The sequence below is a fragment of the Zingiber officinale genome, chromosome 6A, assembly GCF_018446385.1.
Source record: "Zingiber officinale cultivar Zhangliang chromosome 6A, Zo_v1.1, whole genome shotgun sequence".
In the NCBI taxonomy this organism is placed as follows: domain Eukaryota; kingdom Viridiplantae; phylum Streptophyta; class Magnoliopsida; order Zingiberales; family Zingiberaceae; genus Zingiber; species Zingiber officinale.
Window position 1 is genome coordinate 18,955,982 of NC_055997.1, and position 22,625 is coordinate 18,978,606.

Sequence of the window (22,625 nt, forward strand, 5' to 3'; positions counted from 1 at the left end):
TGGCTCAAAAAATATATAGGCTGCTGCTCTTGGCCGTTCTGCCAAACTAGAGTTGACCCGACTGTATGCTCATTGGATGACAAATAGATCCAAAGCGGCTCACCACTACAAGAAAAACTCTCATAGACATCGGTGGAACAACAACGGTTTTAAGAAAAAACCGATGTCTTTGAGTATTTTACACCAATTTTTCCAAAAACCGATATCTATGAGGGCAGATTTTTGCTCATAGACATCGGTTTTTTAGCCGATGTCTATGAGCGCTTTTTTTTTCGTTAATAGACACCGATTTTAACAGCGGTTTTTAAAACCCGGTGTCTATGATAAATAAAATAATTTAATTTTTCCACCAATACTTAACCAAAATTTACAACACTTCCCTCTTCCCTCCAAACCTAAACCTTCCTCTTCCTAGATCGCTCCGTCCTTCCCCTTCCTTGATCGACGCCCTTCCTCTCCCGATCAGGATCAACACACGACTCCCTTGTGAGGTCTGAGGAATGCCCCGCTTTCCCAAACGACCACATCCATATCCTCTTTCCCCTTCTCTTCTCCTCTCCCTTCTGTCTTTGCCCTCTTGCGGGTTGCTCCATCTCTTAGGGTTTCTTCTCCTCATGCTTTCTGGTTTCTCGGTTGATTCGTCGGCGGCCTTTTCCCTGGAAATCATCTTGATTCCGTTGCTGTTTTCGCTGTTGGTGCTCGGATTTGGCTCCTCGGGGCTGCTCCTTCGTCGTCTGCACTCATGGCGACTCTCGTCAAACGCGGAGGTGATCCCTTGTTGATCCTTGTGTGCTTAGCTTGTTTCTTAGTGTTTTCTTGGAGGAAATCGGTCGGCTCTGGGCTAGATCTGTTGGGATTTTTGAGTTCCTTGTTGGAATTTCTTCGCACTAGTTGTTTTGATGGCTAGACTTTCTTTTGAGGGGTTTAAAGCTTGTTAAATTAAGGTGATGGTGTAGATCTATTAATATTTTTTAGTATTTACTTTTATTCTTGTTAAATTAAGCTTTTATTCTTTTGAGGGGTTTTGAGTAGGACTAGGGTTTCTCTACTCGTTCGTTCTCGAGTCAGCGGTGGATCGTGAGACAGCCGGCGAAGATGAAGACCATCCTGTCCTCGCAGACGATGGATATCCCTGAGGGTGTCACTGTGAAGGTGAACGCTAAGATTGTGGAGGTGGAGGGCCCGCGTGGCAAGCTCACCCGCGACTTCAAGCATCTCAATCTTGACTTCGAGCTCATTGAGGGCGGGAAGAAGCTGAAGGTGGACGCTTGGTTCGGATCTCAGAAGACTACGCCCGCCATCCGCACCTCCTTAATGTTAGGACCGAAAAGTAGCTAGAGCGGGGGTGAATAGCTCTTCGCGCTCTTCGTTGCTTGTTTCTTCAAGGATGTGCAGCGGAAATACAAAGAAACAAAACACAACGCTAACACTTGGGATTTTACTTGGTATCCACCTCACAAGAGGTGACTAGTCCAAGGATCCACACACTCACACACCCTCTACTATGAAATCACTCCTTTTCAGTAACTACTGAAGGCGGAGAAGCCCTACAACTCTCACAATATAAGAAGAAAGCAAGGGAAACAAATACAATAGATATCTTACAAGATATGGAATGAAAACCCTAACCCTAGCTTTCTTCTTCTTGCTTTTGATACGCCTCTTGACTTGGAAAACCTCCAAGAACCTTCAAGAACTGGCGATCTGAGCTTGAGAGAAGTGTGGAGAAGTCGCTGTGTTGATCTGAGATGAAATCGTGAAGTTCTACCACAGCCATCGCACGCCTGCAGCTTAAATACGACGCAACGGTCGGATCCTGATCGATTCGAAAGCTCCCAATCGATCGGGGAGGCTTTGGATCGATCCATGAATCGATTCAGAGCGCCTCTGTGTTCTGGGAAAATGCCTGGATCGATCCACGGATCGATCCAGCGCTTATCGTTCAAACCAGCAGAGTCCCAATCGATCGGCTGATCGATTGGGACCTCTGGATCGATCCACTGATCGATCCAGAGGCTCTCTGTTCGCTGGGAAAGGCCTGAATCGATCCACTGATCGATCCAGAGGCTTTTTGTTCGCTGGAAAAAGCCTGGATCGATCCACTGATCGATCCAGCTCTTGGTTTTTGCCCAAAACCAACCCCCAAGCCTCTCAAACAAACATTTGGTCAACCTTGACCTGTTGGTATATCATGCCTAGCATCTGGTCACTCCCTTGACCTACCAGGACTCCCCACCAAGTGTCCGGTCAATCCCTTTGACCCACTTGGACTTTTCTCTTCGTGCCAAGTATCCGGTCACTCCCTTGACCTACTTGGACTTCCACCAGATGTCTGGTCAATCTTGACCCATCTGAATTTCCCCGTGCTTGGCTTCACTCACCAGGTCTTTCACCTAGCTTCACTCACTAGGATTTTCACCTGACTTCACTCACCAGGATTTTCTTCTGCCTGGATTCACTCACCAGGACTTTCTTCTGCCTGGCTTCACTCACCAGGTCTTTCTTCTGCCTGACATCACTCACCAGGACTTTCTTCTGCCTGCCTTCACTCACCATGACTTTCTTCTTCCTAACATCCCAGTTAGGACTTCCCAGTCAAGTATCCGGTCATCCTTGACCTACTTGACTCTTCTTCAATCAACCTTGTATTGTCAAACATTGAAACCCAAACCAAGACTCAAGCTTGGTCAACCAGGTCAACCTTGACCTGAGGGATGTTGCACCAACAATCTCCCCCTTTTTGATGTTTGACAATACCAACACTATCACTTACAATACCACATGTAAGTTAGGCTAATCCCATAGCCTAAACCTTCTTCATGCCACTAGGTAATGAATACATAAGTTAAGCCCTTCATTTTCCCCCTAAGAGGGCAAACTCCCTCTAGGTAATGAAAGCCTAACTTACTCCCTTTCATTCTCCCCTTATTGGCACACATCAAACCATGCCCCATTTTTGGGCACACATCAACAAATTCACTTGTTGAAAACTCTCCCCCTGAAGAGTTGCTCATCGTTGTTCACAACTTCACTCGTTGTGATCAACACGATAATGAAGATCCCATACCCTTCATTATCCTTAAACCTACATTCTCCCCCAATGTAGGCAAATGCCCATCCTTGAGCATTATCCACTTGAAACCACTTGAACAATGAGCATATCCACTCCCTATTAAAGTTCAAATGCTCAACCTTGAGCATGTTCTTAACGGAAGGTTAACCACCTTCCAAGGTTCATGAAAAATAATTTTCATGTCTTTAAAGAGTCCCTCCCCCTAAAGACATGGTGGTAACTTCTGTCATTGCACCAACAATGACTTGGAATCCCTAAACTTTAGGAAACCCAATTTTAGAAGTTTTGAGGTTCAAATATTCAGAATTTGAAACAAACCTCAACCTAAACTTCAACTTAGCCTTCCTTAACCAATTCATCCTTGTTTTCCACACGAAAACACCCTTTTTATATATACAAATGTATTTTCAGGGGTTTGGAATGGTTACCTAGACTAAAATAGGTTCAAAGATGCTGAAATCAGACCTTCCCATCCAAAATCAGCATCTTCGATCGATTAGAGTTGAGTTCCAATCGATTGAACCCTGCTGAATCGATCCACTGATCGATTCAGTCTTCTTGGATCGATCGGCTGATCGATCCAGCGAGCTTCTGCTCGCGAGAAATGCCTTCTCAATCGATCAGATGATCAATTGAGGCACTCCAATCGATCCACTGATCGATTGAAGGCCTGAAATTGCTGAAATTCAATTTCAGTCAATTTCAGAAACCCCTAGAAAATTCTACAAAATTCTAAAAATCGTAAAAATTTGTGTAGACATTATTTAGGGTATAATTTATCATGAAAAAATAGTTTTCTATGAAAATACATCATATTTTCAAAGATTGATACAAACTTGAGAACTTGCAAAAACTTTAGTGTTTTCTTCAAGTTTGTGTCTAACTATTCAATGGTGATTACTATCAAAAGATAGCCTTCACCAAGGTTTTCCAAAATTATTTTAAAAACATTTTAAAAACCAATATCCCACCATATTCCTTGGGCTTAATGCACATTACTTGTACATTAGCTTTCCCAATGATGGGAAAACACATAACTATATGTTTTGATGAACTTAAAACTCAAAAAAATGCACTAAATCAACATCTTGAGTTTTGTTCATCATCCTAACATCTCACTTGTTTCTAATGTGCACTAAAACACATACAAGTCATCTTATTGGTCTTTGTGAGATATAAAGTTTGGTTTTGCCCTAATCTAGGGATCATGCATATCTATCTAGGCATTTTGTGGATATTGAACATCCACTTAGGATGTTACTTGTTAATACCACTTGTTGACAACACTTGTTGAAAACACTTGTTGATAAATGTCATTTGTCCTTGCTTACAAGGAATTAAACTTAATGCATGATTATGTTATGGCATACATCAAAATGAAATAACTTTCAAAAGAAAGATTCCTATAACTACATGATGTATGAGTGCATGACATGGTATTTTTTGTGTTTTTCATCATAAGGTATGAATGCAAACATAATCATGATGTCATGGAATATAATGAGAAAACAATCATGGCAAGATTTAGCATAAATAAAATACCTAGATTACCTACCTAAGTATCCTTAACCCTTTGCTAAGTTAAAAATTAAACCTAGATTGTCCTTTAAATGCTCCAAGAGAATGCCAAACCCAAAATTTGCATTCCTAATTCTCTTGATTTACTTATGCCAATTGAAATTAAACTTATTTCTCAAATGTTGGCATATTTCGTTCTTCCACAAGAGTATCACTAAGAAAATACCAAAAATCCCAACTTGGTATTTCTTATGTTTTCCCAAATTTGTGCCATTTTAAAATAAAATTAATACTTCTCAAATTTTGGCACATTTTACTCTTTCAAGGAGTAAATAATAATTCCATTTCATTTTCAAAGGTTAACAAAAATCTTGAAAATGCTCCTTGAGTGTCAATTTCCTCAAAGTTGGGTTAACTACCCTTCTAATCAGAGTTGACACTCTCTAACCCATTTATGGGGTAGAGAAGATGCTCCTAGGAACCCAACACCTATTGGTGCTCCTTGGATGCTCTAGGTACTCACTAGGGATAACTTCCCTAGATACCTTCCTAGTGACCTTGTTGGGCTTCTTAGAAGCCTTGGTCACATTTTCTAGGTCAACTCTAGGGATAGCCTCCCTTGTGACCTTGTTAGTGACTTTCTTAAACTTCTTAGAAGTCTTAGTCACTTTGGTTGCAAAGATACTTCTAGGGATATCTTCCCTTGTATCCTTGACTTGACCTCTAGACTTAGGTTGGTTCCATAACTATATGGAACCCTATGGTAAGAGGGCACATCCTTCTTAGCCTTGGGTTTGTGTCCCAAACCTCTATGGCCATTAGATCACCTTTGTGCTCCTAGACCTAGGCTATGCTCATTTTGCCTTTTTAGGATATTTTCCATCCTTTTTAGGGTCTTTTCCATTTTATCAAGCCTTGACCGCAAGACTTGATTTTCTATCATTAAATCCTTAGATTTTGATTTTTAATTACACCCATGAGCATTTTTGTTTCTAGGCTTATAACAATGGTCCTTAGTGTGATTGCCTAGATTTTTATCTATCTTCCTAATCCTAGTTGTGGTAGTCTTAGCATGATAAGCTACATGATTTTCTTTAATTTTATCATGCCTCCTATTTTCATGGTAAATAGAATTAAAATGATATAAACTTGAATTAGCATGCTTTTTACCATTATGCAAGCGAATAGGCTCAATGAAAGTTACCTTTCTTTTTACCTTAGAGGCTCCCCCTTGAATTGAGCTTCCTCCTTGAGCCTTGACCATCTTCTTCCCCTTGGGGCATTGACTTCGGTAATGCCCCTTGGGGCATTGACTTCGGTAATGCCCCTTTTGATTGCAAGAAAAGCATATAATAAGCTCATTGCCCTTTTGTGCCACTTGGCCCTTCTTCTTGGCCAATTTAGGGAATTTACTTTTGTAATGCCCATGTTCCCTACATTCAAAGCATATGATATGATTTTTATCATTAATTGAAATGTTTATACCTTTGCTTGTAGGGGTGGCATCTTCTCCTTTTGATCTGGAGGTAGAAGCTTCCTCTTGATCCGAAGATAATCCTGTTGGGTTTTTCGGGCCGCGAAAATCACTTTTTCGCGTCGCGGAAACATCGAATTACCCTAGCCAATGGATCTCGTGCGAAGAAAACTTTCGAAAACATACGAGTACGAGTTACAAAAACTTCTAGATCTACATGATGAAGATCTTTACCCTTGATGCGCGCCCTACGCGAATCCCGCTCGTCCAAAATGCCGGATCTCTAAACCGTCAAGCGTACGGTCCTCTAGAAGTATCCACACGAACAACTTAGGTGGAGAAGACCTAAAAAAAGGTGTGCTAGCACCTTGATAGGCCACGGCAAGAAGAGGAGAGGGAGAGAGCAAGAAGAACTCAAGGAGGAAGAAGAAGCAATAATCAATGAGAGAATTATTATCAAAATGAAAGTTATTCTTCTCATTCAAGTGGCCGGCCACCATCATGTGTGTAACTCTCCACATTAATGCATTAAGTGTCATTAATGTGAAGCCATTAAGAGAATGACTTTGTAACTTCCATGAGGTGGCACCCAATGATGATGTGGAGTAACATCATTGGTCCACATCAATGACAACTCACCAATGAGGTGACATAAAGTCAAGTCAAACTTGACTTTTAATCTTCCTCTCAAGTCAAGTCAAACTTGACCAAATCTCTTCCATGGTTGATCTAATCTAACCATTTGATTCAAGCCAACTTAATATAATGAATCTAATTCATTAAATTAAGTTGATTTAATGAGTCATAATCTAAATTAGACTCATTGAATACATGAATCCACTTGAGTCCAACTCAAGTTAGCCCAATTAGGATTACTCTTAATCCAATTTGATTCATCAAATGAATCTAATCCTCTTGGTTCATCATATGAACCTAATCTCCATCTAATTGTCCTAAGTGTGTGACCCTATAGGTTCTTGTAACGTTGGCAATGCCCTAAACCCATTTAGGAGCATAAGTAATGAGCGGTATCTAGCAACACATCATTACTACCCAAGTTACAAGAATGTCGAGATCCGACATCACCTTGTGACTACTAATTGTGACTCCTCACAAAATATGATAAGTGTCCTTCTATCCTAGACATCTAGATTGATCAATATGAGGCATAGACAGTGTCATCCTCTGACCAATCTAAATCTTGAACTCCAAGTAGACTCACTAAATCAAATGAGCTCAATATCCTATATTGACTCATTTGGGCATGACCATGCACTTCGTGGTCTCACTCTATCAAGAATACCGATGTCTCTCCCGTCATATAGGAGGGATAGATCCCATCTACATCACTCACATCCCTCTGCATAATTCGTTACATACCCAGTAATCGCCTTTATAGTCCACCCAGTTACGGGTGACGTTTGACGAAACCAAAGTACATAACTCCTTATGTAGGGATCCATGGTGACTTCAGGTCTAAGGACTAGTAGTTATACTAATAGCCACATGAGAAAGTATATGACACTCATATAATGATCCATGATACTTTCTCATGGCGGGTCATTCAGTATACATTCTCTAATGTATACCCATGTGTCAACTTGATATCTCTATATCCATGACTTGTGAGATCAAGTTATCGAGTTGACCTACATGCTAGTCTTATTGCATTAACATTGTCCCTGAATGTTAATACTCGACTAGGAATGATTAAGAGTAGTGTTCCCTATATCATCTCACTATCGGTTCAATTAACCGATTGATATAGGTGAGAACCATCTACTCAATGACATTATTATACTTAGTTTATTTGACACCAATACAAATAACTATAATAACCAAAATCCAAATGCCTTTATTTATATAGAATATGATACAATAAGTCCAAAATACAATCATCAAATGATTGGCTCTAGGGCTCTAGCTAACAATCTCCCACTAGCACTAGTGCCAATCAGTGTAGGCTTTAAGCCCAAATGACCTAGTGTGACCATCATGCTTCTTCTGTGCCAAAGCCTTGGTCAAGAGATCTGCGATGTTAGCCTCTGTAGGTACTCTGCAAATCTTCACATCTCCTCTCTCGATGATCTCTCGAATGAGATGGAAGCGCCGTAGTATGTGTTTGGTCTGCTGGTGTGAGCGAGGTTCCTTCGCCTGTGCTATAGCTCCATTGTTGTCACAATAGAGCTCAATGGGGTCAGCAATGCTAGGAACCACCCCAAGTTCGATGATGAACTTGCGGATCCAAATCGCCTCCTTTCTGCCTCCGATGCAGCAATGTACTTGGCCTCTATCGTCTGCTTGAACTCTTCCAAATGAGAGCACCACCATTAATGCAAAATCTGAACCCCGTTGCGATCTATAGTCATCCTGGTCGGTCTGGAAGCTAGCATCACTGTAACCCTTTACAGCTAGCTCATTATTGCCTCCATATATCAAGAAATATTCTTTAGTCCTTCTTAAGTACTTAAGAATATTCTTGACCGCTATCCAGTGACTTTCACCTGGATCTGACTGGTATCTGCTCGTCATGCTCAAATCATACGAGACATCAGGTCGAGTACATAGCATGGCGTACATGATCGATCCTATGGCTGAGGCATAAGGGATCTGATCCATGCGGTCTCTTTCCTCTCTAGAAGAGGGACCTTGAGTGTTCGAAAGACTCAGGCCATGTGACATCGGCAGAAATCCCTTCTTGGAGTTCTGCATGGCAAACCGAAGGAGTACCTTGTCAATGTATGTACTCTGACTTAGGCCAAGCAATCTCTTAGATCTATCTCTATAGATCTGTATCCCTAGAATGCGGGATGCCTCACCTAAGTCCTTCATTGAGAAGCAACTCCCTAGCCAGGTCTTGATAGACTGAAGCATAGGGATGTCCTTTCCAATGAGTAGTATGTCATCCACATACAATATGAGGAAGACAACTATATCCCCTACAATCTTCTTGTAGACACAAGGCTCATCTTCGTTCTTGATGAAACCAAACTGTTTGATTGCATCATTTTATCGAAGATTCCAGCTCCGAGAAGCTTGCTTTAGTCCATAAATGAACCTATGCAGCTTGCATACTCTGCTAGTATGCTGTGGATCTACAAAACCCTCAGGTTGTGTCATGTACACATCCTCGAGCAGGTTTCCATTCAGAAACGTAGTTTTGACATCCATCTGCCATATCTCATAGTCATGGTAGGCTGCAATAGCAAGCATGATCCGAATAGACTTAAACATCGCTACTGGAGAAAAGGTCTCATCATAGTCAATACCATGAATCTGCTTGAAACCTTTAGCTACCAAGCGACCCTTATAAATAAGTCCATCCATGTCAGTCTTTCTCTTAAAGACCCACTTGCACCCTATGAGTTTTACCCCTTCAGGTGGATCAACCAAAGTCCAAACTTGGTTGGTGTACATGGATTCCATCTCGGATCTCATGGCCTCTAGCCATCTCTCAAAATCTGGTCTCATCACAGCTTCCTGATAGGTGGTAGGCTCATCCTCTATGAGCATAATGTCATCATGGTCAGACAAGAGAAATGAGTATCTCTCAGGCTGACGACGTACCCTATCAGACCTGCAAAGAGGTATGTCTACATGAACTGGTTGTTGTTCCTCAACTTCTTGTGGAACAACATCATCCACAACACTTTGTGGTTCCAGTTCAATTTCCATCGAGGCATCAGTGTTATTGTTCGCATCTTGAACTTCTTCAAGATCGAACACGCTCCCACTAGTTCTTCTAGAAACAAAGTCCCTTTCTAGAAAGACCCCAGTCTTTGCCACAACTATCTTGTGCTGACTGGGAATGTAGAAGTAATATCCCTTAGTTTCCTTGGGATATCCAATAAAATAGCACTTGTCGGATTTTGGTCCTAACTTGTCTGAGACTTGACGTCGAACGTAAGCCTCACAACCCCAAATCCTCATGAAAGATACCTGGGCATCTCTCCCAATCCATATCCTATATGGTGTCTTAATCACGACCTTGGATGGAACTCGGTTGAGTATAAAAGCTACCGTGTCTAGAGCATAGCCCCAAAGGAATGTCGGAAGATCTGTGTGACTCATCATAGACCGTACCATATCTAATAAGGTACGATTCCTCCTTTCGGACACACCATTCCACTGTGGTGTTCCAGGAGGAGTGAATTGGGATAGAATCCTACACTCAGCTAGGTAGTCACGAAACTCATGGCTAAGGTATTCTCCACCTCGATCTGATCGAAGTATCTTAATACTCTTGCCAAGCTGGTTCTGTACTTCATTCTTGAATTCTTTGAACTTTTCAAAGGATTCAGACTTATGTGTCATCAAGTACACATAACCATATCTACTGAAATCATCAGTAAATGTGATGAAGTACCTATAACCGCCTCTAGCAGCAACATTGAAAGGGCCACATACATCACTATGTATGAGTCCTAATAAATCAGTTACTCTCTCGCTATGCCCACTAAAGGGAGTCTTGGTCATCTTGCCTCGTAGGCATGACTCACATATCTCATATGATTCTAAATCAAATGAGTCCAGCAAACCATCCTTATGGAGCTGGGATAAACGCTTGTCATTTATATGACCTAAGCGACAGTGCCAGAGGTAGGTTTGGTTCATGTCATTTGACTTGAACCTCTTGGTATTTATGTTATAGATAGGGCTCTCAAGGTCTAGAATATAGAGTCCGTTTATCAGAGGTGCACTACAATAGAACATATCGTTTAAATAGACGGAACAACATTTGTTCTTTATAGTAAACGAGAAACCTTTCTTGTCCAAACAAGAAACTGATATAATGTTCTTAGTTAATGCAGGCACATAACAACAATCGACTAACTCTAGTACAAGCCCAGAGGGCAGAGATAGAAAGTAAGTCCCTACAGCAATAACAGCGTGCTCCATTGCCTACTCATAGGTCCACCTCGCCCTTTGTCAATGCCCTGCTATTTCTCAGTACCTGCACATCAGTACAAATGTGAGAAGCACATCCAGTATCTAGTACCCATGATGTAGAAATAGATAAATTGACTTCTATAACATATATACCTGAAGTGGAAGTCTCACTTCGCTTCTTCTTAAGATCCTCCAAGTATACCTTGTAGTTCCTCTTCCAGTGCCCGGTCTGACCGCAGTGGAAGCAGGTAGCATCCTTGGCGACCCCTCCTTTAGGCTTCAGTGCCTTTCCTTTGCCCTTGGCTTGGGACTTTCCCTTGCCTTTGGGCTTGCCCTTGCCCTTATGTTTCTGAACCATCAGAACAGTGTTGGGCTTAGCCTTCTTAAGGTTTAGCTCAGCAGTTCTTAACATGCTAAGCAGCTCGGGCAGTGGCTTGTCAATCTCGTTCATATTGTAGTTTAGAACGAACTGACTATAGCTATCCGGCAAGGATTACAAGATCAGATCAGTGACCAACTCTTGGCCAAGTGGGAACCCCAACCTTTGTAGGTTCTCTATGTACCCAATCATTTTGAGTACATATGGGCCTACAGGAGCCCCGTCTGACATCTTGCACTGAAACAGTGCCCTTGAGATCTCAAATCTCTCATGCCTCGCTTGTCCTTGATATAGTTGACGAAGATGTTCAACCATATCGTAAGCGCCCATTAACTCGTGTTGCTTCTGAAGCTCAGAGTTCATGGTTGCGAGCATTAGACAGGACACATCTAATGCGTCATCTTGATGCTTCTTGAAAGCATCTCGGTCAGCTCGCGGGGCAGTGGCAGGAGGAGCTTCCGAAATGGGCTGCTCCAGAACATACAGTTTACGTTCCTGAGTGAGAACTATTCTCAGGTTCCTGTACCAGTCCAGGAAGTTTGCTCCATTGAGCTTGTCCTTCTCAAGGACAGATCGCAGGGAGAAGGTGTTATTTATTTGACGTCATGGTTATCTATAATAGAATAAAAGCAGAAATAAATATCATATTCTTAATCATTTAATTAGGCCTTTAACTAAATGATGCTCCCACTGAATTCTATAATTCATGTGGGACAAGATCCACATCATACTAACCCTTGAGTTAGCTTTGGCTAATACGCCCAAGACTTAGTATGATTGGTAGGTAACGATTACCAATTACATCTCTATGCAACTCTTGTTTATAGGATGAAATCTGCATTTATATTAAAACTCGAGTTAGCTTTGGCTAATACGCCCGAGAATTAATATAAACGTGATTTTGTCCTACCTTTCCAACCATTGGAAGAATGCCTATAGTTGTACTCGATCCAACCGAGTAAACTAGGAATACTCAATCTAATTGAGTTTGTACTCGCCCATGCGTTGATAGGCGGGACTAAGATTGTCCCTCCGTACCCTACCAAGATAGTATGTGTTGCTCTGCTTTGGCAGATTCAACAACATCATGCGATCGAGGTAGTGGTAGGTATCACGGCATGGTAGGCATTTTGAGTTGTCGTGATTTAGATCTAATCTAAATGATGTTGTATCATATACACGAAATAGATCTAATCTAATCGATAGAGTGCATCTTGTACACGATGTAGATCTAATCTAATCGTAAGGGTGCATCTTGTGCACGATTTAGATCTAATCTTAATCGCTAGGCACTAATTAATTACTTAATTAAACATGCATCATATACACAAGTAATTAACTAAGTTTTGTGATTAGTCATGGCCCTACTACGATCTTCTCAAGCCAATGAGAAGACCGGATGGTCAACCTAAGGTCAACTTCTCAAGCGCCTTCCTTTTGACCACCTTGTGTTGCTCGCGCCTTCCTCGTAACTCCGTCTCGAGTGGACCTTCCACAGCTCCAATTTTGTACATTACATTTTTGAAACTCGAGTTACATTCAAGTCTAAATCTAATTTTCAACCAGAATAAAAGAAAGGCATGACGCGCAGGTCGCAAAAAATAAAATAAAATAAAATACAAGCACGCACATCACATAACAGCACGCAGGCCGTATTATGAATTACAACACAATTGTCCAATCGAATTGGGTCTTTGGGCCATGACTATCACAAAATTAATATATAATTCAAAATTATATATTTCTGTAATTTTTCTGTAATTTTTCATAATTTTACAGATTTTATGAGTAAATTTTTCCCGGCGGTCCCGATTAGCGATTTCGGGCGCAATCACGGAGCAAATCCCCTTGTGGGGTTAGGGGCAGTACCCCTACCTGCGATTTAACCATCGCGAGTTGCTCCTAAGCGATCCAAGAGCACCTTATCCCGCTGTCCCAAAAAGATATGGGTCGAAACGATGCCGTTTTGGGAAAAACTTCTCGGTAGTCGAAGCCTACAAGTGTATAAACACTTGTGCTTCGCTTCTACGAGAAATATTACTCTTAAAACTATAAAAATCATAAATTTACAGAAATGTACAGAAGCTTTAATTTTTCATAAAAATCAAATTAAACTCGTACAAGCTTCGCACGTGGCTCTGATACCACTGTTGGGTTTTTCGGGCCGCGAAAACCGCTTTTTCGCGTCGCGGAAACCCCGAATTACCCTAGCCAACGGATCTCGTGCGAAGAAAACTTTCGAAAACATACGAGTACGAGTTACAAAAACTTCTAGATCTACATGATGAAGATCTTTACCCTTGATGCGCGCCCTACGCGAATCCCGCTCGTCCAAAATGCCGAATCTCTAGACCGTCAAGCGTACGGTCCTCTAGAAGTATCCACACGAACAACTTAGGTGGAGAAGACCTAAAAAAAGGTGTGCTAGCACCTTGATAGGCCACGGCAAGAAGAGGAGAGGGAGAGAGCAAGAAGAACTCAAGGAGGAAGAAGAAGCAATAATCAATGAGAGAATTATTATCAAAATGAAAGTTATTCTTCTCATTCAAGTGGTCGGCCACCATCATGTGTGTAACTCTCCACATTAATGCATTAAGTGTCATTAATGTGAAGCCATTAAGAGAATGAATTTGTAACTTCCATGAGGTGGCACCCAATGATGATGTGGAGTAACATCATTGGTCTACATCAATGCCAACTCACCAATGACGTGGCATAAAGTCAAGTCAAACTTGACTTTTAATCTTCCTCTCAAGTCAAGTCAAACTTGACCAAATCTCTTCCATGATTGATCTAATCTAACCATTTGATTCAAGCCAACTTAATATAATGAATCTAATTCATTAAATTAAGTTGATTTAATGAGTCATAATCTAAATTAGACTCATTGAATACATGAATCCACTTGAGTCCAACTCAAGTTAGCCCAATTAGGATTACTCTTAATCCAATTTGATTCATCAAATGAATCTAATCCTCTTGGTTCATCATATGAACCTAATCTTCATCTAATTGTCCTAAGTGTGTGACCCTATAGGTTCTTGTAACGTTGGCAATGCCCTAAACCCATTTAGGAGCATAAGTAATGAGTGGTATCTAGCAACACATCATTACTACCCAAGTTACAAGAATGTCGAGATCCGACATCACATTGTGACTACTAATTGTGACTCCTCACAAAATATGACAAGTGTCCTTCTATCCTAGACATCTAGATTGATCAATATGAGGCATAGACCGTGTCATCCTCTGACCAATCTAAATCTTGAACTCCAAGTAGACTCACTAAATCAAATGAGCTCAATATCCTATATTGACTCATTTGGGCATGGCCATGCACTTCGTGGTCTCACTCTATCAAGAATTCCCATGTCTCTCCCATCATATAGGAGGGATAGATCCCATCTACATCACTCACATCCCTCTGCATAATTCGTTACATACCCAGTAATCACTTTTATAGTCCACCCAGTTACGGGTGACGTTTGACGAAACCAAAGTACATAACTCCTTATGTAGGGACCCATGGTGACTTCAGGTCTAAGGACTAGTAGTCATACTAATAGCCACATGAGAAAGTATATGACACTCATATAACGATCCATGATACTTTCTCATGGCGGGTCATTCAGTATACATTCTCTAATGTATACCCATGTGTCAACTTGATATCTCTATATCCATGACTTGTGAGATCAAGTCATCGAGTTGACCTACATGCTAGTCTTATTGCATTAACATTGTCCCTGAATGTTAATACTCGACTAGGAATGATTAAGAGTAGTGTTCCCTATATCATCTCACTATCGGTTCAACTAACCGATTGATATAGGTGAGAACCATCTACTCAAGGACATTATTATACTTAGTTTATTTGGCACCAATACAAGTAAGTATAATAACCAAAATCCAAATGCCTTTATTTATATAGAATATGATACAATAAGTCCAAAATACAATCATCAAATGATTGACTCTAGGGCTCTAGCTAACAATTCCTCCATTCGATTTTGCTTGACTTGCGGAGGTGGAAGCTTCTTCATCCTCATCGTCTCTTGACCCGGATGTGGAAGCTTCTCCTTCTACTTGATCCGGTGCCACCAAAAGTTTCTCCCCCTCAATCCTAGAGGTGTAGATTTCTTCACCTTCATCTTGTAGATGGAACAAGGAGTATGCTCCCTCATTGCCCTCTTTATTGCATCCCTTTGAAGATGAAGCTTCTTCTTGGACTTCTTCGGAAGTTGAGCATCTCTCAACTTCGGAGTCCTCCTCTTGGTCTTGATCCAATGAGTCGCCCTCTTTGGATTCCTCTTGATTCGGTACAGTGGAGGGGATCTCATGGATTGATGCCAATTTGCTCCAAAGCTCCTTGGCATCCTTGAACTCTCCAATTTTTCCAAGAATATGGCTAAGCACTAGATTGACCAAAAGCTTGGTCACTTTATCATTGGCCTCACATCTTTGGATTTGCTCTTGGCTCCAATTGCTTTTCTTGAGGACTTTTCCCTTTGAATTTCGTGGAGCCTCGAAGCCTTCCATGAGAGCAAACCATTGCTCTATCTCCATCATCAAGAAATTTTCGATTCTTGATCTCCAAGAATCGAAGCTTGTGGATGTGTACGGTGGAGCCACCCTTGTGTCAAATCCAAGTCCATCTTGGAATTGCATCTTGAAGTTGAGCCTTTTGATGAAGTCTTCGACTTGTAGAATTTCTTCAACTTTTTCACCCTCTAGCTTTGCTTGTTTTGTTTGCCCCTTCCGGCGATGATTCCGGTGAAGAGCGGCCTCGCTCTGATACCACTTGTTAGGACCGAAAAGTAGATAGAGGGGGGGGTGAATAGCTCTTCGCGCTCTTCGTTGCTTGTTTCTTCAAGGATGTGCAGCGGAAATACAAAGAAACAAAACACACAATGCTAACACTTGGGATTTTACTTGGTATCCACCTCACAAGAGGTGACTAGTCCAAGGATCCACACACTCACACACCCTCCACTATGAAATCACTCTTTTTTAGTAACTACTGAAGGCAGAGAAGCCCTACAACTCTCACAATACAAGAAGAAAGCAAGGGAAACAAATACAATAGATATCTTACAAGATATGGAATGAAAACCCTAACCCTAGCTTTCTTATTCTTGCTTTTGATCCGCCTCTTGACTTGGGAAACCTCCAAGAACCTTCAAGAACTGGTGATCTGAGCTTGAGAGAAATGTGGAGAAGTCGCTGTGTTGATCTGAGATGAAATCGTGAAGTTCTACCGCAGCCATCGCACGCCTGCAGCTCAAATACGACGCAACGGTCGGATCCCGATCGATTCGAAAGCTCCCAATCGATCGGGGAGGCTTTGGATCGATCCACAGATCGATTCAGAGCGCCTCTGTGCTCTGGGAAAATGCCTGGATCGATCCACGGATCGATCCAGCGCTTATCGCGCGAACCAGCAGAGTCCCAATCGATCCACTGATCGATCCAGAGGCTCTCTGTTCATTGGGAAAGGCCTGGATCGATCCACTGATCGATCCAGAGGCTTTCTGTTCGCTGGGAAAAGCCTGGATCGATCCAGCTCCTGGATCGATCCACTGATCGATCCAACTCTTGGTTTTTGCCCAAAACCAAGTCCCAAGCCTCTCAAACCAACATTCGGTCAACCTTGACCTGTTGTTATATCATGCCTAGCATCTGGTCACTTCCTTGACCTACCAGGACTCCCCACCAAGTGTCCGGTCAATCCCTTTGACCCACTTGGACTTTTCTCTTCGTGCCAAGTATCCGGTCACTCCCTTGACCTACTTGGACTTCCACCAGATGTCTGGTCAATCTTGACCCATCTGAATTTCCCCGTGCCTGGCTTCACTCACCAGGTCTTTCACCTAGCTTCACTCACTAGGATTTTCACCTGGCTTCACTCACTAGGATTTTCTTCTGCCTGGCTTCACTCACCAGGACTTTCTTCTTCCTGGCTTAACTCACCAGGTCTTTCTTCTGCCTGGCTTCACTCACCAGGACTTTCTTCTGCCTGGCTTCACTCACCAGGACTTTCTTCTGCCTAACATCCCAGTTAGGACTTCCCAGTCAAGTATCCGGTCATCCTTGACCTACTTGACTCTTCTTCAATCAACCTTGTATTGTCAAACATTGAAACCCAAACCTAGACTCAAGCTTGGTCAACCAGGTCAACCTTGACCTGAGGGATGTTGCACCAACACTTAAGCCACATCGATAACCTGATCACGGGGGTCACAAAGGGGTATCGCTACAAAATGCGGTTGGTCTATGCCCACTTTCCCATCAACGCCTCCATCACTCCCAACAATAGCTGCATTGAGATTAGGAACTTCCTTGGGGAGAAAAAGGTCCGATCTTTTTTTTTTTATCCTTATAGTCGGTGTAGTTTTATTTCTCTATTTCATGACTAGTTTCACGCCCAATCAAGCTTTACGTTTTTTTTTTTGTTTGAAATTTCCCTTGTATTTTTAAGAAAACTAGGTCATGAGAGTGGGCAACGAGAGATTTGTTTTAGGTTAGCTACGGAAATATAGACATTTCGATTTGGTTCATGGAAAATTGCTTTAATTTGCAAAGATTATAGATGCATATATTGGACGTTTTGATTCAGTTCATGGCAATTTGCCAAGATTATAGATGCAAATATTAAACATTTGGATTTGGTTCGTGGCAATTTGTGAAGATTGTAGATGCACATATTAGATATTTCGATTTGGTTCACAGCAATTTGTGAAGATTTTAGTATTTTCATAGATCTATTAATAAAAATTTAGTATTTTTTATAAACAAAGATATTTTCCTTTGTTTTGGTAGATTTTCCTTTTTTTTAAAGCTCCTCCGTTTTATTTAGGTGGTTATTGAATTTTAGCAATTCATGTTTACAAAGATTTCACGATGAAGATTACTTAAATGATTATTTGTATTATATGCAGTACTGGATAAACTTGAATTGGTTTGGACCTTTTGATGTGATTAACAATTCAATTTTAATTATTGTTCCTATTTTAATTATTTTACATGTTCTTAACGTAAATTTTGTTTCTCTGGTATCCCAAAGCACTTAATGAATATGGCAACTTACGTGGCTAAATTTATTACTTGTCTGAAGTTACAATAGTATGCTGGTTTGTACAATTACCTCATCATTTTATATTCTTCCTGCACAGATTTTTGGAGGAGCAAAAAAGGTGAATGTAAGTCATGTGATTCACGATTTGTCTTTTGGACCAAAGTATCCAGGGATCCATAATCCTCTTGATGGAACTGCAAGGATACTAGATGATACAAGTGGAACGTTCAAGTATTATATAAAGGTTGTTTCTGCCCTTTCATCTAATTGCAGGATTGTACTACGATGTTTTTTTTTCTTGACATCTGAGGGTTTTCTTATATCTCATTAAACAAAAATTTTATCTTTTGGTTTTTCAACCTATCATTTTTGGTTTCATTTACTGGATTAACCTGCATTAGCAAAAGTAGCACTCATTTACTTGTATTTTTTCTGTGATTTCAACTGAGAAATTTACTCTCCCTGTAGTGAGATAAATATATACTGTTAAACCTCACGTCCTAGCGTTTACATTACTACTTAGTCTGTTATGGTTTTGTCAAACTCTAGCCACATCTTATTTTCTACACAGTTTGTGTAGTGATCTATAACCTTTTTGATTTTGCTCTTTTAATTAATATAATATGCAGAACACTAGTTTTCGATTGTCTTTAGATTCAATCTTGTAGTACTACCTTTTCCTTCTAAAAGACAAGAAAGAGGTTAATTGGTAATTCAATGCAGATTGTTCCAACGGAATATAGATACCTCTCTAAAGAAGTGTTGCCTACAAACCAGTTTTCTGTCACAGAATACTTTGTGCCAATGCGTGACTTTGATAAGTCATGGCCAGGTCAATGTCTCAAGCGTCATACTGATTTAACATACAAAATGATTTGTTTTTTTTTGGGTAGAATTTTAACCCCATTTTTCCCTTTTCCTTTGAACAGCTATTTTCTTCTTGTATGATCTGTCACCTATTACGGTGATAATAAGAGAAGAACGACATAGTTTTCTTCATTTCCTAACTCGGCTATGTGTCGTTCTTGGTGGCACATTTGCTTTAACAGGTACATGCTGATCTTTCTGACACTTTTCAATTTTTTTAAAATTTACAAGATTTTTCTTGTACACGTCCAGATATTTTTTGCCATATCTTTTGTTTAATTGATGTCGGTATATCGTCAGTAATTCATGTTAGTTACTTGAGGCCATTATAGTAATATGTGGGCTTCCTTGGAATTGGTTATGACATTGTTCTATTGTTCATGTGTTACTTTTTCCATTGATATTCTGATTTTCTTTTGATTCCTTGGAGTTGGATAAATATTATTCCTTTTGCTTTGATTCTATTTAATTTTTACCAAGATTGTAGTTATATCTAAGAGGTCAAGGAATATGCAGGCCAAGGTTCTAGGTGCTCTCTAGCCCACATTTTGCACCTCCTTTGAGTTGGAGCATTGTTTTTTTTTTTTGGAAGAATTCATGTTCCTTTTCAATCTCATGTTTAATGAACCTTTCAATAAATTAGTGTTAATGTATTCGAATCACAGAATGTGAATTCACATCTATTGATTATGTGGAAGTTTAATTATAATCATGCCTCCTCCATGCTGCTTAGATTTATGAGGTTTAAGAATGAAGGAAGATTTATGTGAATTCACGGATCTGAAAAAGTACATCAGAAGTTTCCGCCAGAGCCATGAAATGATGCCACCAATGACTGTTAAGGTAAAAATTAATTTAAGAGCTGATTTTTTTTTTCTACCACCCAATATGATGCATTAAAATTTGTTGAAATCCTTGTTACCAAGAGGTTGTTGAAGAGCATCATGATTTCTCTCTGTTTCTTGAAAGGTTCTTTAAAAGATGTCAATTGTGCATCAACAACATGAATTTTAGGACAGAAAATTTCTCTGCTTCCACTAGGGATAGGATACTAAATATTTGATAAATTATGGTACTTTTAGATTCTCACAAGGTCTCTTGCTGTAGATTTTGATGTATCAACTCTGCAAAGGAATTTCATTCTGTCATGGTCATGGAGTGTTGCACAGGTTGGAAAAACTCATTCACCATCTTGTTTCAGTATGTTAAAGATAAGATCTTGTTGAATAATTTGCTCCTTAATTTTGCAGGGATCTTAAGCCTCACAATCTTTTAATGGACCGCAAGACTATGATGCTAAAAGTTGCAGATCTTGGACTCAGTCGTGCTTTCACCATTCCCCTCAAGAAATACACGCACGAGGCCACATATCTTTTAGCTTGTATTGGAAAGCACAGCATTTGAAAATACCTAGCTTTCCAATTTTCACGGCAAAATTTGTTTGAATGTAAGATATCTGATATGACATTTTCCTTAAGTGTTTAGTCACTGCAGAACTTATCTGATAACCTATGCTTGTGGTCTAATTCTACATTTCATCTCTTAAAAACTAGTTTTTCTTTGAGTTTTCTACGTAGCTGATCTCCCTTCTTTGTGTTCCACTACCTTTTTTCCATATCAGAAGCATTCAAGTGTTTCCCCTTTATCTTTTCCTTACAGGTCAATCTGAGTTCCTCTGTTATTCTTGGAATTTCTTAGATCGAATTGGAGCATTTCTCATGTTAGAACATTTTTTTTTATCAGATGGCAATTCTTTGCTCTGCCAGTAACACTAGCGTGGCTGTTGCACTCTGTCTACTGCTCCTCATCAATCTGTACACTTGAATTAGAAGGAGCAAATTATCTATGTTATATTCTAAGCAGCATATACTAAGTGTCATATATGAAAGTTTTAGATTCTATGTTATATTCGTTATCTTCCACAACAGCCTTTAAAAACTCAGTATTCTATTTTATTTGATACATGTACACATTTGTTTTAGTTATTTGACATATGATGGATTTATGTGTTTTTACAGTTTACAAATCTCAAGTATTCCAGAGTTGAAATTGATGAAGTACGGTTCGAGTGGGCTGAATGCATGCTAGATTACATTTGAAGTACGGTTCTACCTTGATGTGTTAAAAGAATGTTCTACCTTGATTTTGATATCTATTAGCTAGCTTTTGATGTAAAAAGAATGTTTGAGTATTTTATGGATACTGTTGTAAGAAGATTATTTATATAATTTGTGAATATTTGTGTATTTTATGGATATTGTTGAATGAAAAATATTTGTATAATTTGTGAATATTTGTGCATTTTTTTTATTATTGTCGGGTTTTCATTATTTCGGAAATCAAATTTGTGCTGTTAAAAAATATACATATTACATCGGTTTTCCACCGCTATAAAACCGGTGTTATTAACTAATATCACATTGGTCATTTACCGCTGCCAAAACTGGTGTAATTAACATACAATATTACATCGGTTTTACACCGTTGATGAAACTGTGTCGTTAAATGATACTACACCGGTTAATAACCGATTCGAAGACCGGTGTCGTTAAGTGATACTACACCGATTTTAATCCGATGTCTAAAATGGCAGACTTTTAACATCGGCTTCATAGACATCGGTCGAAAATGAAATAGACACCGGTGGAAAACCGATGTCTATGAGGGTTTTTGTTGTAGTGCACCCACAACCGGCTTGGCTAATACAGGCAACGAGTTCAGGTACTCCTTCAGCTCCTCCAGCGCCCGGTCGTACTCGGCGTCCCATTGAAATTTTGTGGCTCGGTGAAGCACCTTGAAGAATGGCAGGCTCCGATCGGATGACTTGGAGATAAATCTGGATAGCGTCGTGATCCGACCGGTCAGCCGTTGAGCTTCCTTCAGATTGCAAGGTGGGTCATATCTTGTAGTGCCTTCACTTTGCTTAGGTTGGCCTCAATGCCCCACTCGGTGACGATATAGCCCAGGAAGCGGCCACTCTTTGCGCTAAATAGACACTTGCCGAGATTCAGCTTTATCCCATAAGTCCTCAGCATTCGGCAAGTCTCGTTGATATCTGCGCATAGGTTAGCAGCTCAGAGGGATTTAATTAGTATGTCGTCAACGTACCTCCATATTACGACCAATCTACAGTCGGAACACTTTGTTCATCAGCCTCTGGTAGGTGGCTCCAGCATTCTTTAGTCTGAAAGGCATGATGTTGTAGCAGTATGTCCCATTGACCGTGATGAAGCTGAACTTCTCCTGGTACTCGCGGGCGAGCGACACTTGGTAGTATCCTTGATATGCATCGAGCATGCAAATCAGCTCGCAACCCGTCGTCGAGTCCACCATTTGGTCTATCCTGGGC

General features: G+C 40.4%; 1 protein-coding gene across 1 annotated transcript; it reads left to right on the forward strand.

The window, feature by feature from the left end:
• The first annotated feature begins 1,083 nt into the window (after window positions 1–1,083).
• On the forward strand, window positions 1,084–20,680 carry LOC121994663 (60S ribosomal protein L9-like). Its single transcript, XM_042548620.1, has 5 exons — window positions 1,084–1,316; window positions 17,546–17,692; window positions 20,160–20,245; window positions 20,446–20,476; window positions 20,527–20,680. Exons 1-5 carry the CDS (start codon window positions 1,096–1,098, stop codon window positions 20,678–20,680), a joined length of 639 nt encoding a protein of 212 aa, XP_042404554.1. The 5' UTR covers window positions 1,084–1,095.
• Window positions 20,681–22,625: the final 1,945 nt, after the last annotated feature.

Excerpts from the sequence above, each read along its gene's own strand:
- LOC121994663 (XM_042548620.1), top strand. The coding sequence starts at position 1,096 with ATGAAGACCATCCTGTCCTCGCAGACGATGGATATCCCTGAGGGTGTC. Across the intron at positions 17,693-20,159 it reads CTTGGGGAGAAAAAGGTCCG|CCAATATGATGCATTAAAAT; the intron begins ATCTTTTTTTTT and ends TTTTTCTACCAC. Across the intron at positions 20,477-20,526 it reads TCATTCACCATCTTGTTTCA|GGATCTTAAGCCTCACAATC; the intron begins GTATGTTAAAGA and ends TTAATTTTGCAG.